Genomic DNA, 16,179 nt, shown 5'->3' with positions numbered 1-16,179 from the left:
TCACCAAAAAAAACAGAAAAACTCAGCATTTTAAAGTTTTATTGCATTATTAGCATGCAACATTTTAGGGAAAACATAGTTACTAATTTTGCCTGTTTTGTCATTATTCAACAATTACATTGATAAATGCATGCAAAAATATATATATATAATTACATTAGATGTATGTTTCATCATATACGTTATTCTGATTGGCTAACTGCACATCTCACCTTATTCCTCAAGCAATTGCATTACACAATAAAATTTATCATTCATGATGACACGAGGTCTCACTATAAAGTGCACAGGTGAATCAAATAAAAAAATGATAAAATTCGTGTTTTCATGATCCTAGCTAAAAAATTTAATTATAAGTATTCAATGCTTCTTTTTATAACTTCATAGGGTTGTAAAGCGTTGACCGTGCGCACATTTTTAGAATAAAGCGCTTCCCGGCTTCATACAAAATGTACTTCAGTCAACGCTTTTACACCCCAATGAAGTTACAAAAAGAAGCTGTATGATTGATAATCAGACAACTGTGTATCTGGTTACTCTACTCTTTTTGAACCAGTGTCCTGATTACGGTAGTATATTACAGAAGTGTACTGTATAACAAACATAGGTAAGGAAGACAAGGATTTGTTATTTTTTTTTTGGCACCCTAGAGATGTACATGATCCTTAATAATACTTTTATGTTTATTTTTCAGGATTTGAGAGACTCCATTAACTATGGTCTGTATATGCCTCCTATGAATGGAAGAGCTGGCAAGTTTCTGGATGAAGAAAGATTCCTTAGTGAATACCCTCTGCAGGGACCAATAGGATTTCTGGAGGTATAATTCTGCCTAAGAGAATTCTTTTATGCAAAACCATGTCTGTCCATATGTCCGTCTGTCAATTTTTTTGTGTTGTATAGTGCTATGATGTCATTCGAAGACAAATTTGATTTCCTGACAATAACTTTAGTTTAAGGAATGGATCTCTATGAAATTTTACCAGAAGGTTCAATACCACAAAAGTAATGTTGGGATTAATTTCCCCACATTTATTTTGTGTCAGAAACATTTATTTATGTCAAAAATTTGATCACAATGGTAATTTAGACAGTATCAAGCTTGAATATTGTGTCTCAACTTACACCAAGTGTTTAGGTTTGGACCTCTGTGGTCGTATCAGGCTGAGCTTTGCGAAGCATTTTATTATATGATTTATAAGAACATTGACAGTTACTAAAGTGCATTCCACTCTCCAACAGCTGATCTCCTTCTGTTCACTAGAATATATTTCAGGAAAAACAATAGTATCTGACATATTAATTCAGTTTAATGTAATTCCTATAAGAATTTATAGGCTTGTTTTGTTTGCATGTCACATCAAAGTAAAAGATATCTTTCCTGTAAAATGATTGAATTAATCCTTCTGTGGAGACGGGAAAGAAGATCAGTTTTACAATGGAAAGACAACTTATTTTTTTCTTTTAAAAAACACACTAGATATTCAGATAAAAGAGAGAAGTATAATCCTGACCTAAAATTAAAAAAACTCTGATCATATCTCATTGGAAATTTGATTGATAGTATAGTATTCCATAAATCATTCGGTACAACTACTAGATTATTGGGTGACGTCTTTTTTGTCAGTATTATAGTAATAGTAGCCAACATCTTTAGGCACCTTTAGTATAGGTACACGATTACGTTCAGTGTAATCTATTTTAGTTCAGAAAGGACTTGGACTGAGAGATCAAAGAAAAGTCTGAGCTTTCTTTATAGATCTCTCAAATCTTGGTCGGTTAAAGTACATACAGACAGTTCATTATATTCTTGGAATCTGCATATATCATAAACTTAAATTTTTATCACTTTTTTGCCCTTAAAACTACAGTTCTCTTTCTCTTGTGAGTGGGTTGCCATATTTCTGCACTTGAAATAGTAGAATGCCAGATTTTTATCTTTAGTGCTTAAAAATCTTAAGTTTACCTGAAAAGAAGGAATAAAATTTTCAATAAAACAGAAGTAGACTTTCTCCCACATGTTTTCCTTTTCTCAAGTATATAAAGCAATGACCGGATTGGACAAAAATGACTATCTTACCAGCAAGCTACCAAAAACATGGTTCCAATCTCAACCACTAAAAAAAATGTTTCATAGCATGATATTTAAATGCATATGTGGTTCAACCATGAAGTTGAGCACTGTGTCAAAGTGCCTTCCAATGGGATAAAAATATGTTTATTTCTGCATAATTTAAAATACTTATTATAGAAAAGGACAGATATTGGTTTTGATTTTGATTTAAAAATACTGCTATTTTTGCTTAATTTCCTAATACAAATGTTAAAACAATGAATTCAGAAAAAAATCCTTGAATAACAGTTTTGGGTCCATGACCTTGCTAAGTAGTTAATTTATGGTTGTTTATAACCAAAGTATGGGACAACATATGAATCTAAAATGCCATCTGCTGCATCAAAATTAACATAAACAATTGCATTATCGGATAGAGGGCACTGAACTTCATTGTCATATGGTTATTTATATTGATATGGTAAATCATCTAAAAAAACATACTATCAACTTGTAACAATAAAGCTTAACTCATAAATATGCTTGTACATAACTGAATAGAATAGGAGGGTTTCCTAATGGCAGATTGTTTTGTTCCATATTCCAATAACAGAACATTTTCATGAATAAGAAAGTACCGTTTAACCCATGTATTGTTTAAATTATTTTTATCACCTGAATAACAATTTTAATAAATGCACCGACAACTGACATTCTTGTTGGAGAAAATTTATTCACCCAACCATTTCTAAAATTTTGATGACATAGACACTTTCTTTAGACCCTTGACAATGTTGGTTATAATATGACTATTATTAGATGCTTAGGCAGCAATCATTTGATTTTCTGGGGGGTCTATGGATTTTTTTTCTGGACAAACTTTTTTTTTTCTCTTGCGTCAAAAAACAATCTATTTTTTTCGCGACAAGTCGAAAACAATTTTTTTCTTTCAATTCTAGCATTACATATAGTGGCAGCTGAGGGGGAAACAAACAATTTTTTCTTCTCAGAATCAAAAACAAATTATTTTTTTCTCTCAAAACTGGAAACAAACTTTTTTTTCCAAAAAAATCCATAGACCCCTCCCAGAAAATCAAATGGTTGCTGCCTTATACAAAACTGCAGATGAAATATTTTCAATATATATACATGTACTATTTGTTTTTGTTTCAGTTCAAGCACAAGAAAAGAGTGTACAAGCTAATGCATGTAAATCCAAGGAAGTTAAAACAGCTACATACCAAAGTACGTTTTTGTTGGTCAGATACTTGTGTTCAGTTCTCATATGATTCACAATTTTAACACAAGGCAGAAATTCTACAGTTTTTTTTATGCCACCACTGTAAAGGATGGGGCATTAGGTTTTACCCTTGCCTGATCAAAGGAAATTTCAGAAAAATTCAGGGTACAATTAATGCTCTGTTATACAAAATCCTTGTTTTCTTAATTGAATAGCAAAATATATATTTTTTTTGAAATGCAAAAGAGGCATTTCCAGGAAAAGAATGACAACAATTACAGAAACATTAAATGACAGGTGTTAATAAATTGTTGGAACAGAAAACCAATTAATTTTTCATGAGTGATTTAATTTGACAACATTCATGATCGCAAAAAAATAACGCGAATATAAATCGTTGCAAACATGTAAAACTTGGAATTTTCCTTATTTCTGTACAACCAGTAATTTGAGAATCTTGAAATTAAATGCATTGAAAAAGGCTAGAAAGGTCGTTAATGTGAAGGCATGTATAGGCTAAAATAAGTGGGTTTACAGTATATATAGCAAGACAGCTCCATCACATTTTTTCACTTAGATTTTTGATTTCGAGTGGGGCATCCATGTACTTGGGACACATTCTTGTTTCACTTAGATTTTTGATTTCGAGTGGGGCATCCGTGTACTTGGGACACATTCTTGTTTCACTTAGATTTTTGATTTCGAGTGGGGCATCTGTGTACTTGGGACACATTCTTGTTTCACTTAGATTTTTGATTTCGAGTGGGGCATCCGTGTACTTGGGACACATTCTTGTTTCACTTAGATTTTTTATTTCCAAGATATCACTATTATGTATAAGTTGACCTATGCTTTAAAGCCATTATTCTAAAAAAAAAAAAAACAACAACATATGAATGTGGTATAAATATTTTGATGTGAACTATTCTATTGTATTAATTATATTTACAGAGTTATCTGAAAAGTTTTCTGGAGTGTGTAAAAAGTGGAAATGTAGAAAAAGTAACAAAAATGACCAACAAGGGGCTGGACCCCAACTTCCATGATCATAGTACAGGGGGTAAGTCTTTTGATAACATTATTTATTACAAGCATAACATTTAATATGATATTAGATTTACTCATAAATCAGTCCAAATAAATGAAAAGGACTCGTAGTACAATGATTTCTTAAAATGTATTAGATGGGAAAAAGTTAATCCAGTTCACATTTTTATTAAAGACCAGCTGAGGACCAGCTCTCGTGTAGGACTTTTTCACTGCGTTGAAGACCCATTAATGGGCTTTGACTGCAATCTGCTCTTTGGTCAGGTTGTTGTCTTTGACATATTCCTTATTTCCATCCTCAATTTTGATCCAACAAGAATTTCTGTTAACTTACTTAGTTTTATTAATTGAAATGATTTCCAACTATAAAAAATTGTATTATAGTCAAGTATAACTCTGCAACTTCAAATTTCATTTGGCCATTTTAACTTTCTTGATTCAAGGTTTATTGATGAGTCTTTTATAGCTAAAACGTGTGTCTTGCATGCAACATTTTAACCCTGGTATATATGATGAGTTTATCAAAAAAATGTTCTTAAAACCAAAAAAAATGCATATTTCTTTACAAACTGCATATTTATCTGGTATATATATCTATTTTTAGAAACACCACTAACAATAGCGTGTTCAATAAAAGGAGGTAAATGTAGAGAGATAGTCCTGACACTGGTTGGAGGTGGCGGCCATCTTGACTTTAGGAACAAGAAAGGAATGACTGCCTTACATAAAGCTGTGTTGGTCAAAAATCCCACAGCTGTTAAGGTATTGAACTTTTAACCTTTGTAAATAGTATTTTGTAAACAACATTTTTCATTCACTATTTACATACCTAAAAGTAAATTCTAAAGAAATGACTTTATGGCATTAATGTATTTATTTACGTAGTGTTAGTAAAATGAAGACTTCTTTAATGCTTAAAATATGTATTCAACCGTTACTAATGCATTATAGATTGGTCAGTTACTTTAAGAAAGTTACATCAAGTACTTAAATAGGAATTCATCAAAATAACATTTTATCATGTAAAGGGAAATAACTCTGTAGGACACTCTAGTGTATGAACAAGGAAATAATTTTATTTTAAGGCATCTGTTATGTACCATGATATATACAGTACATGTAATAACATAGACAAAAGTTAACTGTAGATCTATTCATGCAGTTCCAGTAAATGTGTGATGGTGTTTGAAGGCACTTTTATATATTGTAAATTTGTATTTTGACATCCTAAAACCTCAGCATATTTTAGCATAAGGTATATGTACAAATTTCAAAGGGTTCTAAAAAAAAGAGTTTCCTACAAAATACTGTCAACATATGAACTCATTAAGACCACATTTATGATTCTTACATCTATGACAGCAAGAAAGAAAAAAAAGACAGATACCTTAAAATAACGGTCAATTAATATTCAAAGAAGTCATAAAAAAATAATGTTTTACAATACAAATTGTAAGCTTTTCTTTTATCATGTTTGTTGGAGCTTAATGATTGATCAATGAAGCCAAGTTTCATAAAAAAAAATATTTTCAGGTGTTGTTAGATCTTGGTTTGTCACCTAACATGAAGGATGCTAGATGTTTGACACCCCTTTACTATGGTATAGCTCATAACTCAGACCCTGCCATTACAGAAATGTTACTGCAAGAAAGGGCAGTGATTGGTTCTCAGGATGAACAGGGGTGGTATGAAATTCATCATGTAAGTACTGGCACATATTAAAGAGTTTTTTAAGTCAATTTTAATTTTTCAATTATTAATATGGCAAATGTTTACAGAATTGTACTTATGAATTTTAACAGGAATTACCCCCAAAATAGAATTCAGGAATTACCCCCAAAATAAAATTCAGGAATTACCCCCAAAATAAAATTCAGGAATTACCCCCAAAATGTAAGACAATACGTCAGGCCTTGAAGACATAAAACTTTGCTCAGTGCTCGGAGCACAAAAATCATGCTCGAAACATGAAATCCAGCAATTTGATTGGTTGATTTTCGAGTCCGAGTACAAAAATCATGCTCAAAAGTTTTATGACCGTGAGACCAGACCACACTAATCACCAAAACCAAATTCCTCAGAGAAAATAAATGTACAAACAGAACAAAGACAATCAACAAAGAACAACACACAATTTAGATAGCCTAACTTGCCATATGATTAAACCAGTTTTGCATAAACATCCCTCTTCCTATATGTAGACCATATACAGAATTACAAAAGTAATGGAGTTACATACATAAGACAGAAAAATAAATATTTTATAATATTTCAGGCATGTAAAGAGGGACTATTGCAACATTTGGAACATCTCTTGTTTTATGGTGCTGACATGGATGTTCAGAATGCAGGTGGAAATACTGCCATCCACATATGTGCTATAAATAATCAGGTAAAAATTTTGAAAAAGCATGTGACTTATTAAATTTATCCAAGACAACCAGTGTTAACTATTTTCTTCATTTCATCATTATTGCTTTTGTAATTAACAGGATTTACCACAAAAATTGGGCAGTGGCGCAATCTAAACCAACTACCAACACCACGTGAATATCCCATATATACGAATACAATGATAGTTTCATAAACTTGACCCTGTAAACATGTCCACATCCACTTGTATTTTTGTCTATCTGATAAGTTAAGCCTTTTTCAACTGATTTTTATAGTTCATTCTTATGTTGTACTGTTATACCACTGTCCCAGGTTAGGGGGAGGGTTGGGATCCCGCTAACATGTTTAACCCAGCCACATTTATGTATGTGCCTGTCCCAAGTCAGGAGCCTGTAATTCAGTGGTTGTCGTTTGTTTATGTGTTACATGTTTGTTTTCGTTCATTTTTTTACATAAATGAGGCCGTTAGTTTTCTCGTTTGAATTGTTGTACATTGTCTTATCGGGGCCTTTTATAGCTCACTATGTGGTATGGGCTTTGCTCATTGTTGAAGGCCGTACGGTCACCTGTAGTTGTTAATGTCTGTGTCATTTTGGTCTTTTGTGGATAGTTGTCTCATTGGCAATCATACCACATCTTCTTTTTTATCTTATCTAAAAAAAAAAAAAAAAAAAAAAAAAAAAAAGACATGCCCTAATAGGTTGATGACTGTCTGGACTACTCTAACATAATGCAATTTTGGATTCTATCAGCTCATGTACACAATTTGTCATCTAACTGTGAGGTCATTTACTTAATTTCTTGATTTACATCTTAAAAATGGAATTTTTAATTAAAGTATAAGGAATGGGTTATATTTTTTCTGTCTATTTTATATTTTAATGTAAAATCTCCATATAATGAATAGATGTGTAATATAATTTATATATTTCAGGAATCTTGCCTTCGTGTTCTTTTATTTCGTGGTGCTAATAAAGATATACAAAACTACCAGAACCAGTCAGCTTTCCAGGTGGCAGTTATATCTGGGAACCAGGGCATTGCAGATATACTCCATAAACATAAGTCAGATGATATAGGTAAGTTTTAAAAACCAGTTGTATAAGAATTCTATTTGACACAGATGTCTCATCTACTGTAAATTTAGAGATTTTTGCAATATTTTGAAGAATGAACAAAAATGTTAGACTTGTAATTGCTATTTCAGGAAATTCTGCCTACAGATATATGCATCAGATATCAAAATGTGATGCTCACCTAGTTACATTAATTATTGTAAAAAGTCAATAATTTCTGAATTTTTCAATTGTTATAATAAACATGAAATTTACTGATTAATTCATTTTAACAACAATTATGAAGAAAATTTAAACTGTCATCTGACACTTTCCAAAACACATGTATTTAAAGGCTTCTAAAATTTTTGCTTTGCATTCATGTTCCAATACTAAATAAAAAGAACTTACAGTCTTTGTTATTGCTAAAATAGTATAGTTGATCAACAATTCAGAACAATTTTGTTTGTACCAATGATGATTGAATATTTGTTCGATTATAATTTTCAACATTATTCTATTTCAGTGCAATATCGTGAAGTTCCAAAATATTCTGTGAGACGACGGGATTCTGTTGCTTCGGCAGCCATGTTTGCTTTGTCGAGAAGTCGTAGTGATCCCAGAATTAACCTCATCATGGCAGAAGGCCGTTATATCAGTCCATCAAACTCAACTCAAAGTTTTTCACATTTAGACAATATTTCATCACCCTCAAGAGACTACAGCACAGACTCACCAAGGTCTATGAGTATTTCCAGTACCAGTTCAGGACCAGGTATGATTTGTAAATATTCTTGACAGTTGTAGAGGGTTGAGGATTAGAAAAGTATAAATTTCATTTAGCTTGCATTTTCACAGGTCTGATATGGCTTTAAAAGCTTGATGCAATATTATTTTTGAAGGTAAAATATTTCCTTATTTGCCGCAGTTTCCAGGATCTTTCATTTTTATATACTGATTTAACATTTTACCATTGAAAATGATGAGGAGAATGTAATGTAGATGTGAAAAAGGTAACAATTTCTTTTAACTTGTAACAGCTGATTCAACACTTAGGGTATTTTAATGAAGGAGGTTGTTTTCTAAATCGAATTAAGTTATCTCCCCTTAAGTTTTTCTTTTATTTTAATATATTTTTTATGTGTACTTACATGTTATTTTAAAAGAAATATTGGAAAGTATATTGAAAAAGACTTAACTAGTAATTGAAAATTTTACAATCTTGAAAATGCAGTTCTTTCATTTTCAGTTTCGAAGTAACAAAATTTTTCATACATTAATATGCAAATTCCACAAAGTTGTTCTTGTGTGTGTTTATGTATTTTTCCATTGGTATTCAATAAAATTTAATGTATTTATGTTTCATTCAAGAAATTGAATTGATGTATGATTAATTTTGCTTTGAAGTGAATGATTATATTTTGTTTGTTTCTTACTCTTTCCCCATCCAAAGCAGGTTATGATTCACATTTGTCATTTTCGGAGAATGATGGAATATATCAACGACCACAAAGCGTTTGTCTTCCGGGATTCAATGGAAGTGTTCGTAGCCTCACACATATAAACAGTATATTTAACAGACAAAAAATGTTCCAAAGCCATAGCACCTCATTCATTCCAGAGCGGCCACAAACAATGAGTGCCGCATTTTCTACTAGACTTGGAATTAATAACGCTAGGAGACGATTGTCCGAAGTTTTTGACCATGATCATGGGACTAGAAATTATGCAAATAATTGGTACAATATTAGTGCAGAACATATTCCATATTCTACCACTTATTATAAACCTAACATTGAAAAATCATCTATGTGTAGTTCGTCTTCAGACAATTTAAAGGAGTTAGATGTAGAATGGAATTATACCAACGGGATTAAATATTTTGACGATAAAATTAAGGAAGTGGATGTTATTTTGAATGAAAAAACATCACCCGATAAAGAGAGTGATATCTCTAGCGTTGTTTCAACCAGATGGAGGCCATATGACCAATATTCAGTGAAACTTGATAATATGTCAAGTGAAAATCATGAACCAAACCAAATTAAACAAAATTCTCAGTTGGTGACGCGACCAAGAATTCCGAGACGCTTGTCCCTTATTAATGAGGAGCAGTACCTGAGTCTTGTCAATAAAGATGATAGTATTTTTATCTGTGTTGTGGCGTATGAAGCCAAATATCCAGATGAGTTATCCATGAAGAAAGGAGAAATAATTGAAGGTTTCCAGCTTGTTTGTTTGACATTTATTGCATGAGCATGGAGTTTATTTTATGACTTGTTATGTAGCATATTCTATTGTCTTGCTTTTAAAACCCTCCATTTTTTTAGTTAGAAGAAAGGGGGTATAGATTTGCTAGGCACTCATTTCATATTTATTTCCTGCAATCTAAAAACTGCAGTGTTTTGATTGCCTTCTGTTCAAATTAATTTGCAACGTTGAATAATTCATATCAACAATACAAACTCATGGGTATGAGTTTTATCATAACTGATTATTTTGGGGATTGTCCAATATCATCTGGCAACTATGACTTCCTGTCAATTGTCTGTTTGTTGCCATGCACCTTTTGAAAAGTATTGATAGTGAAATAGGAAGACCAAAACTGTTATTTAGCATTTTTTTAAAGTACAAATAATTTAGACACTTTTAAGGCATATGGTTTAACAGATCTTTACTGTCTGACAGGTATCAACATTTTGACAAAATGAAATATTGATAATATTATTTTAGAATAGAAATAAATTTTGAGTTCCTGGCGTAGAGAACTTTCTATTATCAGTATGGTTTGGCAAAAATGTTATGTCTCGAAAACAAAATGGTTTCTAGTTTGCTTTCTCTGATAAAAAATGCAGAGTTTTTAATATGCAAGACCATAGGATATGCAAAACAAAACCACATCACTATTTGGATTGATTATATATTTATTTGTTATTATATTTCAGCATTATGATTGTAGCATGAAAGATATTTGTTATGTACATACAACTGTTGATATTTTGGTCTTTTTTTATGTAAAGCAACATTAGGGATGGGGGAGGGCAGCATTTAGGTTGTGTTTATAAAGTAGGGCTAAGCCCCAAAGGCTGCTCCCTATTTCAAAATTTCCTTGTTACTTAAAGGAAGGCCAATAATTTAGTTTTCAGTACTGCCACAAAATGTGGAATATGAGATTCTCAAAGAATCATGGTCGCATTTTTACTTTTCACAGGTTTTTGATGGTAAATAAATCACAAAGTAGTAACGTTTTGCACTTGAAACACTAAAATCTTATGTTCATATTTGCTTTAGTTATATATGTGTTATCTAAGTACATGAATTTAATGAAGTATCGTTAGTTATTATTTTTCATGGATACATTTGTTTCCCTTGTAAACATGTATATTTCAGTGTTGACAAAGGAAAAGGAAAACAAATTTTATCAATTATCACAATACTTATGTTTTATCTATGAAATTTGGTATACAGATAATAACAATTGTCGAATGAGTACAGTTAAACTTCAGTAGCTTGACTGGAAATTGGCTTGTTATGTGTTCTATCAGTGATGGAAATTGGCTTGTTATGTGTTCTATCATTGTTGGAAATTGGCTTGCTATGTTTCTATCATTGATGGAAATTGGCTTGCTATGTTTCTATCATTGATGGAAATTGGCTTGCTATGTTTCTATTATTGATGGAAATTGGCTTGCTATGTTTCTATCATTGATGGAAATTGGCTTGCTATGTTTCTATTATTGATGGAAATTGGCTTGCTATGTGTTCTATCATTGGTGGAAATTGGCTTGCTATGTTTCTATCATTGATGGAAATTGGCTTGCTATGTTTCTATTATTGATGGAAATTGGCTTGCTATGTTTCTATCATTGATGGAAATTGGCTTGCTATGTTTCTATTATTGATGGAAATTGGCTTGCTATGTGTTCTATCATTGGTGGAAATTGGCTTGCTATGTTTCTATCATTGATGGAAATTGGCTTGCTATGTGTTCTATCATTGGTGGAAATTGACTTGCTATGTGTTCTATCATTGGTGGAAATTGGCTTGCTATGTGTTCTATAATAGGTGGAAATTGGCTTGCTATGTTTCTATCATTGTTGGAAATTGGCTTGCTATGTGTTCTATCATTGATGGAAATTGGTTTGAAATGTTTCTATAATTGATGGAAATTGGCTTGCTAGGTGTTCTATCATTGATGGAAATTGGCTTGCTATGTGTTCTATCATTGGTGGAAATTGGCTTGTTATGTGTTCTATCATTGGTGGAAATTGGCTTGCTATGTGTTCTATAATAGGTGGAAATTGGCTTGTTATGTGTTCTATCATTGGTGGAAATTGGCTTGCTATGTGTTCTATAATAGGTGGTAATTGGCTTGTTATGTGTTCTATAATAGGTGGAAATTGGATTGCTATGTGTTCTATAATAGGTGGAAATTGGCTTGTTATGTGTTCTATCATTGGTGGAAATTGGCTTGCTATGTGTTCTATAATAGGTGGAAATTGGCTTGTTATGTGTTCTATAATAGGTGGAAATTGGATTGCTATGTGTTCTATAATAGGTGAAAATTGGCTTGTTATGTGTTCTATCATTGGTGGAAATTGGCTTGTTATGTGTTCTATCATTGGTGGAAATTGACTTGCTATGTGTTCTATAATAGGTGGAAATTTGCTTGTTATGTGTTCTATCATTGGTGTAAATTGGCTTGCTAGGTGTTCTATCATTGATGGAAATTGGCTTGCTATGTGTTCTATCATTGGTGGAAATTGGCTTGTTATGTGTTCTATCATTGGTGGAAATTGGCTTGCTATGTGTTCTATAATAGGTGGAAATTGGCTTGTTATGTGTTCTATCATTGGTGGAAATTGGCTTGCTATGTGTTCTATAATAGGTGGAAATTGGCTTGTTATGTGTTCTATAATAGGTGGAAATTGGATTGCTATGTGTTCTATAATAGGTGAAAATTGGCTTGTTATGTGTTCTATCATTGGTGGAAATTGGCTTGTTATGTGTTCTATCATTGGTGGAAATTGACTTGCTATGTGTTCTATAATAGGTGGAAATTTGCTTGTTATGTGTTCTATCATTGGTGTAAATTGGCTTGCTAGGTGTTCTATAATAGGTGGAAATTGGCTTGCTATGTGTTCTATAATAGGTGGAAATTGGCTTGTTATGTGTTCTATCATTAATGGAAATTGGCTTGCTATGTGTTCTATCATTGGTGGAAATTGGCTTGCTATGTGTTCTATCATTTGTTTTAAGGCATCAAATTTATGAATCCAAGTATGCATACTATACCAAATGTGTGTAACTCATTTAATAACTTTTCCTCTCTAAACAAACTTAAATCTTCTAAAGTGTTTTTGTATTGTTACTCTAGATGAAAATGTCTATGTAGGTTGAAATTTTTTGCAATTTTATACATCTACGGTTCTTGTGTCTGTTAAATTTTCCTTACTTGGAAACATTATTCTGACTCTTAGCTGACCAATATTTGCTCTTACACTTAATTGTTGCGATATTGGTGAAGAAGCCCCAATTGCCTGTTTTCAAACGACAACGCTTCCTAACCTACGTCAACCTTCTTATATCAAAAGGAATTAAAAAAATTACCATGAAATATTTGTTCCTAGACATTAAGCAACCAATAATCAATCAGTCATATTTAAGTTGAGCTACTGAAAATTGTCTGCACAGTGTAAATACATGTTTATATGTTTGTACGACTATAATCAAATTGTACCATATTTGAATTTAACAGAACATGTATATATAAATCATACAATTATATTTTAGAGCTTGTGCTTATATGTCTGTTTACAGAGCTTGTTAACATATTAATATAAATCTAAGTGTGACCCTCAATATTAACCTTGCTAGAATATATTAATTGAGTGCACCCTAAATATTAACATGTTATGTCTTGATTATTCAATGTAGCCCTGAAAACTAACAGAGCTTTATAGTTTGGCATATAATGCTGACCTCTGCAAACCCTGCTGTTTATGGAAATGACACTCTGCAAAGTGTCAAAATGTTTCATATGAATATTTCTTAACCTGTAAAAGTGAATATATTATTATTAGGAACTAAAATTGAAACAGTATGATATGTGTCAGTGTGAACCAAATGATGTTTACAAATGAACATAGAAGTTTACAGCTATTGTCAGGGTATGGTTTCAACAATGAGCAAAACCCATTTTGAATAGTCAGTTATAAAAGGCCCTGAAACAATTCCAAACAAGAAAACTAACAGCCTGAATTGTGTACAAAACAATTTATGAAAACAAATATCGATATACAACAACAAACAACAACTATTGAAATACAGTCTCCTGACTTGGGACAGGCACATACAGAATGTGGTGTGGTCAAACTACATAAACAGTTCAAGCCAGTTCTTGTGAACACCAATAAAATCAGTCAGTTCTCTCTCAGTTTAGAGAAGATCTCTTTAAAAAGAAAAATTTGTGACGATAAACACAACTGTAACCATAAAATATTTATAGAAATTAGTGATTACAGCCTTGAAAATGGAGGGGGTATATATAAGACATTAAACCCATGAAATACTTAGAAATAACAAATATATATTGAAGTAACAACTCATTAATTGCTGTTCTTCATCTATTTGTAACGTCTTCATTGATGACATAAGGAGCGCACACCTAGCAGTAAGTTTAGGAGGGCCTCTTGTGTAAATTTTTAAGTGTAAGATATTGATAATCAAATTCAGAAGTGATTGTTCTGTTTCACATTGCAAAATAAAGATGGCTTAAGTTTTGTTTTTATTTTGTTTTCTTCATTTTTAATGTCATTTTAGCTGTGGTCTAATTGACGTACATCTCACATTTCCATTTACTTTATATGTCATTTTTATATTTTTAGTTGTGGGAACTGGGGACAATGGAATGTGGGAGGGTCGTGCCAATGGACAGGAAGGATTTTTCCCATATCATCATGTACAGGAAGTCAGACTGAGGAAGGGTTAGTATACAAATTATTTCCCCTTGACTAGGGATTGTGGGAAGGTTATGCTTTTTGACTGAAAAATACTCTTTATTTTCATAAACTCATTAAATGGTAATTTTTTATTGTTGATGGTTGCTATTCGTTGATATATACCCAACACTTCCATGTATTCTTGACAAAACAAATCTTGAACTATTGAAAATAAAATTAGCATTTATTGATCAATTTTTATTTGAAGATGTTCCTATACATTTAAGATTTTTATGACTTATAAATATATTATTTAAAAGAAGCAAAAATATTTGCATATTAAAATAATCTGTACAACTACAAGATCTGTTTATCTATTTGCAATTGGAAAATTTCACAAAAAAACATTGTTTTCCTTCTCACGCAAATTATAAAAACACATAGCTTGAGGCATTTTTTTCCAAAAGTTAAAACAATTTACTGGTCATAAGATTGTTTTACGATCGGAAAAAGTAGGAAAATGTAAAGTAACATTCACCACATGACCTGAGTTTGATTCATATAGCCTGCTTCAAAAAGATTTTAACTATCCCCCCTCTAGCAACTGTGTTACATCCTTAAATTATGTTTGTAAAATGAGCTTTGTCTATAACGACATGATGTTAAACAAGCTTTTTGTTGATTGAGGACTGTTCGATAATAATACTGGATATCAACAAGTTCAAAATAGTGGGCAATGAAAAATTAAATTTTTCGTTTGTACATGATAACTGTCTGTTGGCACGTAATATTCACACATAATGTTATAGAATTTGACAAGGTTACGGGATGTTGGTCAATTTCATACAATTTTTTGACAGTGTACACCAAAACAGTGTCTGACCTGTGAAAATAACATTTATCTCTTCCTAGCATTCTGTATGGAAAAGTAAGACTACGGAATGATCATTTTTCCATTTGAAATTACAGAAGGGAAGGACATCTTATCATTAACCATGCAGTGTAAAATATGGATATATATTAATTATAAGTTTAGATTTTAATTGAGGAAAAGCGATGGTAAAAGTTTTTGAATGGATATAGATTATGACTAAGATTTTGAAATATTGCCTTGTTGTGTAGTTTATATGTTGTGCATTGTGATTATAACATTTGAAATTTACATGTTAAAATGTGGAGAGAACATTCATATCAAAGACATTTTGTTTATATATCTACAGCTGGTTCCTGTGGGGATATTTTACGGGAGACCACTTTACAAAGAAATACCTTGGCATCAATAGTTCATACATACAGGTAGGTGAAAGGTCAATTGGTGGAGGTAGAATACCATAAAATAGCATATAAAGGGGGGGGGGGGGTATGAAGAGGCAAATGCTATTTCCAATGGAACAAACAAATTTACAGAGGTTGTGTTTGGTACTGATGAAAAATTGGTATTGTTTGCTC

At 31.8% G+C, this 16,179-nt stretch overlaps 1 protein-coding gene across 8 annotated transcripts in view; it reads left to right on the top strand.

Moving 5' to 3' along the window:
- LOC143047778 (uncharacterized) overlaps positions 1-16,179 on the top strand; it is a 101,714-nt gene that overhangs the window by 40,190 nt on the left and 45,345 nt on the right. For 6 of the 8 annotated variants that reach the window (XM_076221027.1, XM_076221029.1, XM_076221026.1 and 3 more), the window contains 11 exons: positions 695-820; positions 3,227-3,298; positions 4,245-4,353; positions 4,945-5,102; positions 5,874-6,041; positions 6,616-6,732; positions 7,669-7,813; positions 8,316-8,564; positions 9,243-10,010; positions 14,677-14,775; positions 15,951-16,026. In XM_076221027.1, coding sequence (XP_076077142.1) covers positions 695-820; positions 3,227-3,298; positions 4,245-4,353; positions 4,945-5,102; positions 5,874-6,041; positions 6,616-6,732; positions 7,669-7,813; positions 8,316-8,564; positions 9,243-10,010; positions 14,677-14,775; positions 15,951-16,026 — 2,087 coding nt within the window. The remainder of the gene's footprint in view (positions 1-694; positions 821-3,226; positions 3,299-4,244; positions 4,354-4,944; positions 5,103-5,873; positions 6,042-6,615; positions 6,733-7,668; positions 7,814-8,315; positions 8,565-9,242; positions 10,011-14,676; positions 14,776-15,950; positions 16,027-16,179) is intronic. The other 2 variants (XM_076221031.1, XM_076221034.1) reach the window with 2 other exon arrangements.

Source organism: Mytilus galloprovincialis, chromosome 10 (assembly GCF_965363235.1).
Source record: "Mytilus galloprovincialis chromosome 10, xbMytGall1.hap1.1, whole genome shotgun sequence".
NCBI lineage: Eukaryota > Metazoa > Mollusca > Bivalvia > Mytilida > Mytilidae > Mytilus > Mytilus galloprovincialis.
The sequence above is the reverse complement of the archived record's forward strand: the minus strand, read 5'-3'. Positions and strand labels throughout refer to the sequence as shown.